The sequence below is a fragment of the Bidens hawaiensis genome, unplaced genomic scaffold (assembly GCF_021521415.1).
Source record: "Bidens hawaiensis isolate Kalapana, Puna unplaced genomic scaffold, B.hawaiensis_p1.1 tig00008858_1, whole genome shotgun sequence".
Classification (NCBI taxonomy): domain Eukaryota; kingdom Viridiplantae; phylum Streptophyta; class Magnoliopsida; order Asterales; family Asteraceae; genus Bidens; species Bidens hawaiensis.
The window spans coordinates 126,609-144,082 of NW_027491639.1; the positions used below are offsets into that span (position 1 = coordinate 126,609).

At 33.4% G+C, this 17,474-nt stretch overlaps 1 protein-coding gene across 1 annotated transcript; it reads left to right on the forward strand.

The window, feature by feature from the left end:
* Positions 1 to 699: 699 nt before the first annotated feature.
* LOC143530168 (putative 1-phosphatidylinositol-3-phosphate 5-kinase FAB1C) lies at positions 700 to 8,450 on the forward strand. The gene is made up of 10 exons (XM_077025781.1): positions 700 to 1,089; positions 1,919 to 2,593; positions 3,295 to 3,448; positions 3,541 to 3,885; positions 3,962 to 4,432; positions 4,890 to 5,221; positions 5,824 to 6,094; positions 6,193 to 7,368; positions 7,462 to 7,719; positions 8,028 to 8,450. Exons 1-10 carry the CDS (start codon positions 722 to 724, stop codon positions 8,277 to 8,279), a joined length of 4,302 nt encoding a protein of 1,433 aa, XP_076881896.1. The 5' UTR covers positions 700 to 721; the 3' UTR covers positions 8,280 to 8,450.
* Positions 8,451 to 17,474: the final 9,024 nt, after the last annotated feature.

Genomic DNA, 17,474 nt, shown 5'->3' on the forward strand with positions numbered 1-17,474 from the left:
CTTTAGTTTGTTCAATTATTTGATTCTCAGCTTCAATTTTGATGAATTTGAAGCTGCAAAAAACCCTAATTTCTCTGTTTTTGGATCGAATTGAACCTCTTTAATCGATTAATTTCGTACTCCAGCTCATCAATTTTGTTGTAATCACTTCAATTGTTTGATTCTGAGCTTCAATTTTGATGAATTTGAAGCTGCAAAAAACCCCTTATTTCCTCTGTTTTGATGATTTTGATGAAATTGAACCTCTTTAATCGGTTGAATTCATACTCTACATCTTCAATCTTATCATAATATGTTCAATTGATTGTTTTAGTTCTTAAATTTTGATCAATTTGAAGTTTAATGTCAGTTGCTAAAAAACCCTAATTTCATCTTTTTGGATCAAATTGAACCTCTTTAACCGGTTAATTTCATACTCCAGTTCATCAATTTCATCACAATCAGTTCAATTGATTGATTCCGTACTTCAATTTTGATGAATTTGAAACTCAGTGTGAGTTCTTCGTGTTCGAATCACAAATCTTTACGTCAATTGAAGCAATTTGAGTTTCAGAGCTTCAAATATTATTGTATGTGTGTATATAACATTTATATGATTTAAAGGAGACTTTTTTGTTCCTTAAATCATTTTTTTATTATTAGTTTATTGACATAGGAAATTAATAATAAATATAGGATATTATTATTATTATTATTGTTATTATTATATAACAAGAACTTGATGATAAAGTTTGCAACTTTAATTTATTGGGGAACAAGTGATACAAATTCTATATCTGGTGAAGTCAACATGGATAATGTTGGTCAACTTATATGTTGTGAATGTGGTGTGAGAGTTTCGGAGTCTTGCGGTTGTTGTAGATGTCGGAAGTGTAGTCGGTTGTTTTGCGAGAGCTGTGTGCGAGGACACGGTTTGTTTGTTGTTGCTGTTGATGATGATGATGAGTTAAAAAGTGGCGTGAAAGGTTGGCTTGATGTCGGATCGTGCATATTTTGTGGCGGGTTTGAGATTAAACAGAAATTTGGGGGCAAGTTTAGTCATAAGATTCATCCTTGTGATTTACCATCACCAGATTATTCCATGAGCAGGTACTTTTTTTTTTGTGTATATTTGAATCGAATGATTTTGATGCTCGAATTTGTTTCTTTCAAGATTTATTTTTTGTTGATTTTGATATTTTATTATTTGTTTAATTATTTTATGTGTATTTTACTATTATGATTTAAACAAAGTTTCTATCTTTAGATAGTTTGATGATATTTTGGAATATTAATCATGAATATTGTAAAAATACATCATAACTCATTGAAAAGTTGAAAACATATGTAACTCCTGAACTACTTTATGGGATTCTTTGGATAGAGGTGGGCAAATAAACCGGTTAACCGACCCGACCTGAAAATCGAACCGAAACCGAACCGGTTTGAATCCGTAGGTTCAGAACCGGTTTGTAATTTTCTCTACCAAAACCGGTTAACCGAACCGAAACCGATCGTAACCTGGTCAAAAAACCGGTTTCAACCTGAACCGAAACCGATCATAAACCGGTTTTGACTTTTGTTGACCAAACAGAACCGGTTTTGAGTTTTAAACCAGTTTGTGCACCTCTTCTTTAGATTTTTTTTTATTTTTTTTTTATTTTATAATTTGGATTACTTCTTTCATTATATAGAAACATAGATATTACATCAACATAGCAGGTAGGCGGGCAACAAGCTGCGCCGCCACCCCTTTCTGATGTGTATTTAAATTATAGTTTTCTGATTATTTTTTATTCAAATAATTTGATCTGGATATTAAAGTAAGAGTTTTTGTAAGAAAACTGACTATTTAGATAAAACATGTATAGTTTGTTTGACGACTTGATCAACTTATAAACGAATAATTATCTGATTGCCTTATTCTGGTTGATGGCAGGAGTGACGAAGACGAGGGAGAATATTCTTTAAAAAATATCATCAACCCATATAGTCTTGACACCTCGGATGTTGGTTCGAGCCCATCAGACTGCCCATGTAGGGCCCACTTTACTTCCACTAGACTTGGCTATTCTGTACAGCCTATAACCGATGGTCGTATTGACCACAAACCGTTGGTGACTGTTTTAGAAAGCCACCAAATTTGTACCCAAGAACCTGAGCATAAAACCGCTAGTGATGAATCACCAATATTTAGGGACCAATACGAGCCGTTAGATTTTGAAAACAACGGTCTTATTTGGTATCCTCTGCCATTACATGATGAAGAAGAAGAAGCCAGTTTCTTCTCGTATGCTGACGATGATGATGAAATGGGACCCGCGGGTGATGTTTTTTCATCTAGTGATACACTTATGAGTGTTCTTTCAGAAAGTGATAAAAGTTTCGAGCTTAAAAAGCCTTTGGAAAATGTAGTTCAGGGTCATTTCAGGGCTCTTGTATCTCAGCTATTGCAATCTGCATACGTGGCGGCAGATGATTGGCTTGATGTTATTACGTCTTTAGTATGGCAAGCTGCTAACTTTGTGAAACCGGATACTAGCAGAGGTGGCAGCATGGATCCTGGTGATTATGTGAAGATTAAATGTATAGCTTCGGGAAGCCCAAGTGAAAGGTACCGAGTTACTAGGGGTGGCAAATGTGACCCATGGGCTGAATGAGTTGTATCAAAATGTATATAATGAGTCAAACTAAAAAAAGAAAATGATTGAAACGGGTCAAAACGGGTTGAACTTTCTCGAGTTTTTTTTATTTTTTTTTATTTTTTTATGGAACAAGAAAAACGGAGGAAATTTTTATAGTATTTTCACTTTTTTAGATTTTGATTTATATTTCGAGTTATGATTTTTTAATTATTTTTTTTGAAATTTTTAATGAGGGGTTTTTGAAATGGGTTGAGATTTCCAAAACCCATTTTAACCCATTTCAAAAATCCCTCATTAAAAAATACAAAAAAAAATAATTAAAAAGTCATAACTCGAAATATAAATCAAAAACTAAAAATCGAAATATAAATCAAAAACTAAAAAGGTAAAAATACTAAAAAGTTTCCTCCGTTTTTCTCGTTTCATAAAAAAAAGAAAAAAACCCCGAGAAATGTCAACCCGTTTTGACCTGTTTCAGTCATTTTCTTTTTTCAGTTTGACCCATTCTGACCCATTGTATACATTTTAGTACAACCAATTCAACCCAATGGGTCACATTTGCCACCCCTACGAGTTACCGACAAAATAATATTCTTGAAGTTTGATTCCTTCTTCAAATAAACAGATGACGTGACAATTAAACTTTTCTTCTGTTTTTCTTTCTATTCAGCATGTTTGTGAAAGGAGTAGTTTGTACAAAAAATATAAAACACAAGCGCATGACTTCCCAGTACAAGAACCCGAGATTGCTTATATTAGGTGGGGCCCTCGAGTATCAACGGGCTCAATATCAGCTAGCTTCTATGGAGACGTTACTGCAGCAGGTTATTTTACTTATATTCTCTGTATTTTATTGTTAAATCTTTTCAAAGTTTGAAGAAACTAACATTTTCAATAAACTTAAATGTTAAAACAGGAAATTGATCATTTGAAGATGATTGTTTCAAAAATAGAGGCGCGTCATCCAAATGTGCTACTGGTAGAAAAGAGTGTATCTCCATATGCACAAGAGTATCTTTTAGCCAAAGAGATCTCATTGGTTTCAAATGTTAAACGGCCTTTATTGGAGCGTATTGCCAGGTGTACTGGCACTTCTATAACTCCGTCCGTGGATAAGATCACCACCACGCGTTTGGGCCAATGTGAGCTATTTCGACTGGAAAAGTTCACCGAACGCCACGAAGCCGCCACTCAGTCCACCAAGAAACCATCCAAGACATTGATGTTTTTCGATGGCTGTCCCAGACGGTTAGGTTGCACGGTAAAATTTTCAACTCTCCAAATGACCCATTTCACAAAATATTATGGTTATTTATATTTTTAAATTTTTTTTGTAGGTTTTGTTAAAAGGGTCATGCCGGGAAGAACTAAAGAAAGTCAAACATGTTATTCAGTATGCTGTCTTTGCTGCTTATCATTTATCACTAGAGACATCTTTCCTGGCAGATGAGGGTGCTACTTTACCTAAATTGATGATAAAGCCCTCGGAAACCACCGACATCCCCAAACCTGATGACCATGATGTTGCTGTTGATGATATGATGATGAATAGAACTGTCGTATCTACCCCTGCTGTCATAGAAGAAACAACATCATGTGAATCAACCGAAAGAACTGAAGTAACTGACGACTCAAATGAATATTATTCCGCAACGGATAATAATAATCAGAGCATTTTAGTTTCGTTTTCTAACCGGTGTGTGTTAAATGGTAACGTATGTGAAAGATCGAGACTTTTGCGTATAAAGTTCTATGGATGCTTTGATAAACCACTCGGGAGGTACCTCCAAGATGATCTTTTTGATCAGGTAATGTTAATAAAAATAAGTTATATGTTTTAAAACTGTTAATTGCATGTGCCAATTAAAATATTGAACCTTTATCCTTCAAGATCTTGATTAGCGTGCGTGTGTTAACAAAAAGATTGAACCTTTACACTTCAGATTATCGTTTCGATCAAATAAAAGTTAATAGTTTCTTTATTTACCTAAACTGCATCTGTTAACAAAAAAATTTGAACCTTTACGCTTCAAGATTACCGTTTTTTATTAGGTAACAGATAATGCATTTTTTTATTTTATTTGTTTTTTTTTTGCCTAAACTGCACTTATTAACAAAATAGATTGAGCACTTATGTATCAAGATGATCATTATAATTAGGTATATTTAATAATAATGATATCTCTGTCTTTTGTACATTTTTTAATAATAATATTAACTGTTCTATCATTTTACGGTTGAATTTGATTCGGGTTTTTCATTCAGACATCTTCATGTCGATCTTGCAACAAACCAGCTGAAGCCCATGTGATATGCTATACTCACCCACAGGGGAATTTAACAATAAACGTTAAACGGCTTCCATCCCTGAACCTACCCGGGGCGAAAGATGGAAAGATATGGATGTGGCACCGGTGTCTCAGATGTCCACCTGTAAACGGGGTCCCACCCGCGACCCCTAGGGTGGTTATGTCTAATGCTGCATGGGGTCTTTCTTTTGGGAAATTTTTGGAACTTAGTTTTTCAAATCACACAACGGCTAATCGAATCGCGGGCTGCGGTCATTCTCTGCAAAGAGACTGCCTTCGTTTCTACGGGTAAAAGCGTCTTTTAACATTTTATGTACATATGCATGAGTTGGGTAAGGATCCTAAGAGAACCATTTGAAAATTGAGAACTTTGAGAACCATTTTGGACCACTAAAGAAACCTCTAAACAAATATTTAAAAAAATTATAAAACAAAAAAAAAACAAAAATTTTAAAAAAGTAAAAAAACCAAAATTCTTATATTTCATTCCAGTTTCATAAAAAAAAAACTTCGTATTATACACATGTGTATAATTTCATTTAATCTCTAGTACGTAATGTACACATATGTACATTATCATTTACCTTAAATTGTACATGTCATATGTGCATAATAAAAAAACATGTATGTACATATTATACGTATATGTATAATTTAGCTAAACCGGGACGTTTTTTTTATAAAACCGGGATGATAAATAAGAATTTTGGTTTTTTTTACTTTTTTTATTTTTGTGTTTTTTTTGTTTTATGATTTTTTTTTTATTTTGGGTTTTTTGTGGTCCAAAATGGTTCTCAAAGTTCTCAATTTCACGATAGTTCTCACATGATCCCAATCCTGCATGTGTTTATGTATATGTGATTAACTTAACTTGTGTTTGACATATACAGCTTGGGGGATATGGTTGTGTTTTTCCGGTATTCTCCAATCGATATTCTTTCTGTTCGTTTGCCGCCATCTGTACTACAGTTCGGTGGCCACGTTCAACAGGATTGGTTAAAGAAAGAAGTAGTAGAGCTTTTGAGCAAGACAAAAGCGTTGTACAATGAGATATCTGATATATTACATGAGACGGGACATGGGGTTTCAGATACGAATGAGTTAAGTAAACAAATCGAGGAGTTAAAAAAAGATTCAGTCAAAGAAAGAGATGTATACATAGTAAGTAAAACCGATCTTGAAAAAGTAGAGAGATTTAATTTTTATCCTGTTTTTTGTTTATTAATTAATTACCGTTCGTCTCTTGTTTCTTGATATAGGGTCTGCTTAATCCATGTGCTGAAGAATGCAAAACTAAAATCGATATTTTTGAACTTAATCGTTTGAGACATTCTCTCACAATCAGTTTGCATGTTTGGGATCGAAGACTCAAGTCGCTAGATTCTTTCTATAAAAAGAACTCTAATGTTGAGGTCAAACACCAAAGAAGTTATTCGGCAATCGAAGATAATGTTGACCATAGTTACGCAGTCGTTGACCCACAATTTAATCAAGTTGACCAAACGGAAGAAACCGGTGAAAGTCAAATTGAAGGGAATGCATCGTTATTATCTAAAAAAATTTACTCTGCATGGACCGGACTGTTGACCCAACCCGCGAATCCACATTATAGGAGGTTGACTTCCACACCTGCTCGGGTGTATTCCTTTGATTCTGCTATGGCTCTTGAAGAAAGAATGAAGGTTGACGAATCGAGAAATATGGTCGAAGTCAAAGTCAAAGTCAAAGATCTTGTTTGCAACATACACGGGAGTTACTCACAAGTTCTCCCCAATGCAGATCAGAAACTAGAACTCTTATGGAGTTCAAAACCGCTCTTTTCCCAAACGTCTTTTCTCCCTGACGGGGCCCATTTAATTTGTGGTCAAAACGTAGTCGTTGCTGTTTATGAAAACGAGCCGACAGGTATAATATCATACGCCCTTGCTTCCAAAGAATATGGAGACTGGTTCACTGATAAACCGTATCTCAACCGAAACCATTCACTGGCTCCAAAGCTTTCATCTTGGCAGTCTTTTGGCTCTAATAATGATTTCGACAATTCATCATCCTCAAGCGGATTGTTATATCCCGAGCCCAAAAGCTCTCATCATTTAAAAATTCATTTTGAGGACGAATTGGGACCCGGCGGAAAAGTCAAATTCTCGGTCACTTGTTATTTTGCAAAGCAATTTGATGGTCTTAGGAAAAAATGTTGTCTGAGTGAAATCGACTACATGCGTTCTTTGAGCCGATGCAAGAAGTGGGTTGCACAAGGAGGGAAAAGTGGGGCCGAGTTTTCAAAATCTTTAGATGAGCGGTTTTTAGTAAAGGGAGTCACTAAAACCGAGCTAGATTCGTTTGAGGAATTCGCACCACAATATTTCAAATACTTGACCGATTCGCTAAACACCGGCAGCCCAACTTGTCTTGCTAAAATCGTCGGCATTTATCAGGTTGACTTTTTTACTTGACTTTTTTTAGTCATTCGGTGAAGATTCTGTTTTTTTTTTAATGTGAATTTGATGATGTATGTTTATTGATGATAGGTTAATGTGAAGCATTTGAGAGGTGGGAAAGAATCAAAAACGATTGTGATGGTGATGGAGAATTTGTTTTTCAAGAAAAACATCTCTCGGATTTATGATCTAAAAGGGTCTGCAAGATCACGTTATAACTCGGATATTAAAGGGACGATGCTTGATATGAACTTATTGGAAGCCTTGCGTACGAACCCACTCTTTCTCGGAGGCAAAGCTAAGAGAAATCTTGAAAGAGCTGTTTGGAATGACACATCTTTCTTAGCGGTATCATCTTTTTCGCTAGTAATCTTATAAAGTTAGGCCTATATAACTAGTTTTAGTATTCCTTTAAATAATATTAGCATTCTTGAAGTTGGTATGAAACATTTTCGAGTTTTATGCAAATAAAGTTTTTCACGTTATCTCACTTATCCGTGAATCTCATACTAGATCAAGAAATTTCATGTAAAGCATAAAGTTATAACCTTTTTTAGGCTCGTTTATGCAAAACAGCTTAATGCTTTAGTAGTTGTATTACATGCATTGAAAGTTGTACTTTTGATCGATTTAACATGACTCTTGTGCATGTGCAGTCGATTGACGTGATGGATTACTCTTTGTTGGTTGGAGTTGATGAAGAGAGTAAAGAATTGGTTCTAGGGATTATCGATTACATGAGACAGTATACATGGGATAAGCAACTCGAAACATGGGTAAAAGCATCCGGGATTCTCGGTGGGCCCAAGAACACGTCGCCAACAATAATATCTCCGAAACAGTACAAACGAAGGTTTCGAAAGGCCATGACCAGTTATTTTCTTACTGTACCGGATCAATGGTCGTGAAATGTGCGTGTTAGTTTAATTTCGAAGAGCATATTTTCATTAGTAATAAAGAGCGTTAGAAATCACGATTTTAATCCATTTGATTTGTTAATTTGTGTCACATTTACCAAATTATGTCCACGTGACTAGGGTGGGTCGAACATGACATCTCTTGCATAGAGTGGCGCGCGCCTAACTAGTAGGGCTGGATCCTCTAAGCAGGAGTTGGTGAAGCACTACTATTTAAGCATGTTGCTAATCGTAGTGTATATATAAAGATAAGTTTTAAGTTAAAAGTTTCTTTTTAATATTAGTTAGGTTGTTCGGATTAAGGATTAATAATGTTTACTTAAAGTTCATTAACAACCAATGCAGATCTCATATACAATGTGTTCTAAATGAATGCCTGACCCTGTGCTACCACTTATTGTGATTGAAGTGTATTAAGTATGTATAAGTACCCAAAGAACAAAATATATAAAAGATGACATAAAAAAAAGACAAACTAATAAAATCTAAATATTAAAGTAAATCAAACAATGAAAACATAAACATAACAATGCCACAAAGTTTTAAAAATTTTAAAACATAACCTACTGCAAGGTTCGGTTTTTATATCACTGAGAGAGTGAGTAGACTAAGAAGGAAGTGGTATTGACTTTGAGGTTTTGGTGTTTTTTTATAAAAGAATTATATTTTTAAAAGATTAACTAAGAAAAGGCTCTCGAGCTCGATAAGTGAAGCTTGGGCTTGTTTTGTATCGAGCGGATCTCTAGTAGCTCGGCTCGTATACACCATTCCTTAGTCCTAAACACTACACTCTTTTTTAAATCTCCAACACAACCTATTTTTATTATTATTATTACCATTTATATCATATATATTATATTGGCTAAAAACAAATTTACCCTTAATCTTCTTACATATACTGTCTTAAAAGCAAATTTGGTACTAAGGGTATTCAAGAACGAGAAGGTTTCTAGGGTTTTCTCCAGAGAACACAACAAGGTAACCCTTTGATTCTAGTTGTATAATGTAAGGGACCCATTGATGGTTTTGAACGCCTTCTCACGAAAATGGCCATGGGCGGAGGTATCAAAGGTGACGAGGCTCGGAAGGGAGGCTTTCACGGCACGCCAATCAAAAGTTCTCAGACCTACATGATAACACCCTACAGGATAAGTCTGGAACCGAAGCTTAATCTTTTTCAAGGTGCTGTTGGTGAAAAACGACGGAGGTAACTCTAGCGAGATAGCCGCAATATCTAACTCGGTATGCATCGGGATAATGGAGCTTCGATCACTCGCAAGGGTGGACCCAAGATGTGATTGCTTAAACGGAGATGGAAGCCCTCTAGACGGACGTCCCCGAGAGCTCTCATAAGGTGGTCATAAGTTGAGCATATCAGTTACACATTATAAATAGATGTTTCTCTATATATTAATATAGTTAAATTTAAATTGGGGCCTTATTTTTTCGGGGGCCTCAAGCCCTAGTTTCGCCCAACACTATTGTTGGGCCGGCCCTGATATTGCTGATGCATTTGTTTTCCATCCTGAAAGAAAGAAAGAAAGAAAGAAAGATATTATTATCAACCTGAAATACTAACTATAGTAATTAATATTATTATCAAGAAATATATAATAATAATAATAATAATAATAATAATACAGGTTTAGACAACTAAGATTAAAATTGACAAAAATCACATAAACAAAACAACAACAATTATTATTATTATTATTAGCTAAATCACAAACCCTAAACTATCTGGTCAAAAAATCGAAACTTGAAAGCGGTGGTTTCTTTTCTTGATCGGTTGAAAATTACAATATTCTACAACTGTACCTAATCAGTTCTATTCAAGAAGTGCCAATAAATATATAATAATAATAATACTCCGTCCCATTTTAAATGTCATGGAACCCAAAACACACAAATTAAGAAATGTTTGATCATTTTATTTTATGATCTGTAAAATGACAATAATGTCCTTTAATTTATTATGGCTAAAAACCATAGCTTTTAAAATGAAACATCTAGTATATGTAATTGTAAGGGCACAATTGAAAATTGAATTTATATGTATAAAAATGACATTTAAATTGGGACGACCATAAATGAAAAAATGGACATTTAAAATGGGACGGAAGGAAGAATAATAATACAACTTTAGAAAACTATATACGATTAAAATTGATAAAGATCACATAAACAAAACAACAATTTTAATTGGTTCTATTAAAATCGAAACTTGAAAGCGGTGGTTTCTTGATTGGTTGAAAATTACAATCTACGTACGGTTCCAAAGAAACTACAACTACTGTATAGTCGGTTCAATTCAAGAAGTGCCAAGAAATCGAAAGGCAATTACAAGTTCAGATGAAGAAGAATGCTTGATTACAATGACAAGCAAGTTTAAACAAATCGATCAATGAAGAATGGTGCATGCGTACCTGAGAAAGAACTGGGTAAAAGACGACGACGACGACGATGATAATGATGATGATGAATAATGAGTAAAAGATGATAAATGAATGATGAAACTTTTGATTACGACAGAAGCCTTTATATACACTTTGGTTTAAAGGATTGAAAACCTAAAATAGGAAATTAGCCGTTAGCAAGCGGGGGAATGCGAATGAACTTATTCATTCCTAAAATAAACTCATTCACTATTATTATTATTATTATTATTATTATTATTATTATTATTATTACTCTTGACTTCAAAATAACCTAGTAAATAACAATATACCTTCTCAGTTAGTTTGGTAAAAATGTTTAATAAAAAAAAATTAAAAAATATATGGGTAACAATTATGTTACCAAGTGGAGTAAATGGTTCGGGCTGGCTTGATGGTTCGGGTCGATTCAACAATTTGGGTTGTTTTGACTGTTCAGATCAGTTAAGGTTTACTACATAACAAAAATATGGTAGAATAACAAAAAACAAAATCGTCATTAGATATTATATAAAACACATAATATCTCTTAGTATTCGTAACTACTTGGCTTCGCAACGTGTTTAGGTGTAGACTTTTACCGGCTAAAATGTTGATTTTTTGTTATTAAGCCGGTACCGATTATTAATTAAAAAATGAAAAGGATCACAGTTTACTTGGCATATCATAAACTTGCCGGAGAATTTCACCAGAAACTTCGTCGGACCACCACCGGACGGTTAATGAAACATGGCCGGTGGTGGTCGGATTTCTTTCTTAGAGAGAGAAAGTGAGAAAGAGTTGGAGAAGAGAGAGAGAGAGATGAAATGAATGAAAAAATGATGAAGGTTATTAATTTATATAGAAGTGAGATGCGGGATTTAATTGGTGAAGAGTGGATGTAGGGCATGGCTTCGATTAGTGGTTTTGTAAAATGGTGGGTGGTGTGATCCGTCATAAATATTTTGAAAGATCTAAATACCGGGTATTATCGCGTGTTGTTTTTAAAGAATCGTTATGTGTTTAGGTGTTTTCATGCATAATAATTATAAAATAATATTATTTTTTTCAACTGTTAATAATTATAGTGGGTGTTGGACAACTAAATTTAATTTAAAAGTTGGTGTAGACACGCATTGTATACAAATTTCAAAAGGAATGAAAAGAAAACTAATAAGAAATGTCATACATATAATATCCCCCGTGTTTTCCCCGAAGACCACGGGGCCCTCGTTTATAATAACTCTTGGCATGTTCCTCCGGTTTTCAAGTGGATCCAAAAGGTATAGTTTTGTTTATGGCATGTAGAGGTGCCAAAATGAAGCGGACGTATTATATGCGTATTATTTTTGTATGGTGCTGCAAACGAGCCGAGTCAAGCTGAGCCAGCTCGTTTATTTTAACGAGCTCAAAATGTGGGCATGGGCAAGCCCGGCTCCGAGAAAGCAAAAATAAATTTGGGCCGAAGGCAAAAAAAATTTGGGCCTTAATTAAAAAGGAGCATTTTGCTGGTTTAAATAATTAATTTTTTATATAGGTTTACTCGGTTATAATTTGGGTGTGTAAAAAAAATTTTTGTATTTAAAAATAGGATAAACATGTCTCAAATGAAACTTGAACACGTAACCTGACCAAGCTAGTGGTCATGTAATTAAGTTTAAACATTAAATATATATATTGTTTTGAACAAAAATAAATATAATTTTTTTTTAAAAAAAAATTCGGGCCTAACGGGGTGTCGGGCCTGTGGCCGTCGACCACCCTGCCACCCCTATGGGCCGGCCCTGGGCATGGGTTTGGCTCGTTTGTAAACAAGCCGAGCCTGAGCTGGTTTGCGAGCCAACTTGTTTATCTAAAAAATAATAATTTTTATTATTTTTTACACATCTATATACATAAAAATAAAAATTTATATTCTTCAAAAAGGGGTAGCGACGCAGCTTGTTGCCAGCTTGCCTTCTGTTTTGATGTAATCACTACTTTTCAGATATGATTATTACGAAATTGTTACCTTAATCTTAACTCGTAACAACGATAAGGAATTGAAAAACCAAGGGCAATGATCCTCGTCTATATTTTTTTAGAAACCGAGCCGGCTCGGCTCGTTTAGGTAAGGGCTTTTTTGAGCCCAGTTTTTTTTTAACGAGCCACAAGCCGTGAACTTTTGAAACAACACTATTTTTGTATGGTCTATTACTAGGCTGGAAATATTGAAGACGGTGAAATGAAGCGGACATTTAATATGGGGATCGTGATGGTTCTCGTTGCTAGCAAAGAGGCCGCCGAAAGGATACTCAGTGAAGGCGAGACCGCATACCATATAGGTGAAGTCATAAGTGGTGATGGTGTAACTTATCAGTAATCAGCATTTTTTTTAATAAGTTGGTTATCATGATCCCAACACTTTAGGTACAAGTTTTACTAACATTAAACTTGTGTTTGGAAGTTTTTATTATAAGTTTTGTGACTTAAAAAAGTTGTACTTTGTATGTGTATTTAGCTGCTAAACCTAGCAGATTACTTTCATCTTTTTAAAGGTGAATCTGTACTAAAATTGGCATAAACAATTTAAGTTAAAACTTGTGATGAATAAAATAGTTTTATTTGTATTTTTCTTGATTAAAAAAGTAAATAACAGACTACCTTTAAAAAAAATAATTTTTAACAAATATTTAAAAAAAATAATTTTTAACAAATATTTGAAAGATCGTGTAATAACGCATCTTATCAAAACTCTTTAGCATATTAAAAGATGACATATTAAAAGGTTATTTCGTAATGTTTAAGAGTGTGTTGGCTAACTTATGGTTAGGTATCAGGATTTGGTATGAGTACATGATATTTTACTGATATATTCTGTATGGTATTTGATACCAACTTTTTCAGCAATTTGTTATTGGTATTTTCTGTACAAGTACTCTTGAGATGAACTTTTGTAACAACCACAGGTACCGTACCGATATATTCTGTACGATATTTGTAACTAACTTTTCCAGCAATTTGTTATCGGTATTTTTGGTAATAGTACTCTTGAGATGAACTTTTGTAACAACCACATGTACCGTACCAATATATTCTCCATGATATTTGGTACCAACTTTTTCAGCAATTTGTTATTGGTATTTTCTGTACCAGTACTTTTGAGATAAACTTTTGTAACAACCACATGTACCGTACCAATATATTCTGTATGATATTTGGTACCAACTTTTTTAGCAATTTGTTATTGGTATTTTTGGTACGAGTACTCTTGAGATGAACTTTTGTAACAACCACAAGTACCGTACAAATATATTCTGCATGATATTTGGTACCAACTTTTTCATCAATTTGTTATTGGTATTTTCGTTATTAGTACCTTTGAGATGAACTTTTGTAACAACCACAGATACCGTACCGTACCGATATATTATGTATGATATTTGGTACCAATTTTTTCACCAATTTGTTATTGGTATTTTCGTTATTAGTACCCTTGAGATGAACTTTTTGTAACGACTACAGGTACCATATCAATTGTTTCGATATATTATTCATTGCCAACAAATTCGGTATTGGTCGGTACCGCAATGTCACTAATACCACCCATCTCATCCCAACTTGAATGTTGATATGTTAATGCACAAGGTACAAGTAATTAATGCATAACAGCACATTACCACACGTGAAATTTTGTTATCATTGAACAAAAGCTTTGCAACGGTACATGAAGAATTCAAAAAAATCCTTAATTTTTTTGGTCATAAATAATCCAAATTTTCCAAAACACAAACATATGATTATATATATATATATACTAGTTTTTATCCCCCGTATTACAGGAGTTGGTTTATATTGTTTGTTCTAATATTTATTTATTTTTTGAATTTATATTTTTTATTGTATTAAAGTTAATAATATACTTATGGTTTGATGATAAATTGTTTCACAAATAAATGAGATGTTATAACCCGGTTTAAAAGCTATATGGTTTTGATGAGACCCAAGACCCGTTTATTTTTTTCTACTATAAAATTGGTTTTTTTAATTATAAATAATATTTATGAAAATTAATAATATACGTATGGTTGATGAGACCCAAGACCCGTTTATTTTTTTTACTATAAAATTGGTTTTTTTAATTTAAATAATATATATATCTTTTTTAAAATAAATAAGATATTAATTTTTAGTGTATCCTATTTTATAGGATTTTTACATCATTAATTTGGTGAGAATAATTTTTTATTTAATGAGATGTTATAACCCGTTTAAGGAATATATGGGTTTGGTAAGATCCATACCCATGAATTCGGGTCAAATGCATGAGAAGCCTCCATTTAAAAATCAAGCAAATCTGGTGACTCCAAAAAAAGGGGGAGCGACCATATCGCGACACCTAGGATTTTTGGATCTTCGTTTATATATTATATATATATATATATATATATATATATATATATATATATATATGAACGACAAATTTTATTAAAAACAAAAAAGCTAGCAAGGAGCTAGACGTCAAAGACATATTATACTATGTGTGATGGGCTTGGTTGAAAAAAAGTGTTGCCTTGTAGGCAACACGTAAACACTTTTTTTCACTCATAAATACAAAGAACAACGAACTAGTATGGAAAATTACACAAATCCTTTCAACTCAAGGCTTTAAATGCATCCAAAAATCGAACCCACACTTTAGAATTGAGAGATGGCTTCATTCATCGCATTTCAAGTATACCAACACGTCATCATATTGATATATGATTATCTTACTACTACAACTTCAAACAACATAATCACATCTAAACACTATATCATGTAAATTTGTAGAGGTGCCATCTTGAATGGTCCAAAGCACAATACGTTAAGTCCAGTCCATTATTATTATTCGTTCCATTACAAGTAGCTCGTGTATTATTTATTGGTTGTACAAGGCCACGTCTTGTGATTTCTTTTCTTAAGTACGTATGCACGGCCATAAATGATATTAGTTAATAGAAATACAACTTGTGATCAAAGTGACAACACGAATTTGGTTGGTATCGGTGAACATTGTTGCGGTTTGGCACTAAACCCATAATTAGTATTAGTTAACGCATAGAGACTCATAATTTATAATACAAAAAAATAACATTTAAAATTGAAGTTTATTTGGTCTATAAAACCTAGGCTTTCCGGTAGCAAGTCGACGCGATTTAAGTCAGCTTTGTTTATGTTCGTTACAGCGATGGGAATAAAAATTACAAATTTAAAGGGAAAAAACTTAATGACGTGGCATTAGTTAGGGCCGTCACGTGAACCAATGACAGTCTTGCGACACTAACCCTTTATTTTTATCTAAAAATAAACATGTGTACTCTACACCAAAATTAGGCCATTTAATTAAACTAAAAAACAAAACATGTGTCATATACACCAAAATTTTAGTCAAAACGTAAATAAAAAATGATAAATTTGTTTATTATCATATTTTTTACATCAATTTTAAAAATAGTATTTTACTAATTTTAATGTATATTCTTAATGGTGAAAATGGAACACCATGCCCCTCCATTCTTCTCTCAACTCTAAATGGTGAGCGGTAAAACGCATACATTGTAACGGCAAGTTGAAACAAATTCAATAATATCAACTGGGTTTGTTATGTAACCGAAAGTAATAAAAATAATAAATTCATCAATATTCAAATACAAACAAATAGCATATTAAAAAATTAACATATTAAAAGGCATGGTAGGTGCCGCAACACCTTTCATGCCTTTTAATATGTTAATTTTTTAATAAAGCTCGACTTGTTTCGAGCCTTTTGTCGATCTGATCTAGAGTAGCGCGTGAGTGAATTGGTCGGAAGAAGTCGTGGAAAAATACTTTTTGAACTCCAATTCCAATTCGATTTGAATACGAACCCTTGTAACCCCAGTTTCATTTCCACTCAATCAAATCGTCACTCTCGATGATCAATCGTGCGCTCTGTTGAAACCCTAATTCCGTATTATCACCACCGATCAATTATGATTTTCACGTTCTCATGTAACAAAACTCTTAACGAAATTGACGATTATTTGTTTGAAACCCTAATTTCAAATTTCAGTTTGTTTATGAAACTTGTTCAGAAATTGTTTGAAGTGTTTGAGACAAACGAAATCCCTAATTTAAAATTCGACTTGCTTATGAAATTTGAAAACCCTAATTTCAAGCTCTAACTTGTTTATGAAATATGCTTAGAAATTAAAGTTTATTTCACACTCCAACTTAATTATAAAATTTGTACTGTTATAAATTTTGAGTTCAAAAGATGTTCATAGTTTATTTGTCGTTGCTTCTTTGTGTGTTGTGTGCATACATTATTATTATTATATATGCGTGTGTGTGATATATATATGGGTTATAACACCATTACACCCTAAAAATAAAAACATACCCTTTACTGACTGGTGACACATGGCACAAATCGCCCATTTTGTAGCCCTCCACTACACATAGCCTTATCAAACTACTTTTAAATCTCTCTCTCTCTCTCTCTATATATATATATGTGTGTGTGTGTGATTAGCATCATATTTTAAATCTCTCTCCCTTTATATATATATATATATATGTATATGTGATTAAGTTTTTTTGTTTAAATCTTTTTATATGCTGACTGATATGATTTTACTTTTTTGTTTTCCCGAAGAATTAGAAAAGGGGTGATGATATTCGTACACCATCTCTCAAAACTCACACAACCTAAATACGATTGTATAGGAGTTATATGATCGTATGTAACCTCACATGATAAAAGTACACT

What these genes read in the sequence shown, in the direction of transcription:
- LOC143530168 (XM_077025781.1), top strand. Translation starts at nt 722, where the DNA reads ATGATAAAGTTTGCAACTTTAATTTATTGGGGAACAAGTGATACAAAT. An exon ending in TGGAGACGTTACTGCAGCAG is followed by an intron (nt 3,449 to 3,540) that starts GTTATTTTACTT and finishes ATGTTAAAACAG; the next exon opens with GAAATTGATCATTTGAAGAT. An exon ending in ATGACACATCTTTCTTAGCG is followed by an intron (nt 7,720 to 8,027) that starts GTATCATCTTTT and finishes GTGCATGTGCAG; the next exon opens with TCGATTGACGTGATGGATTA.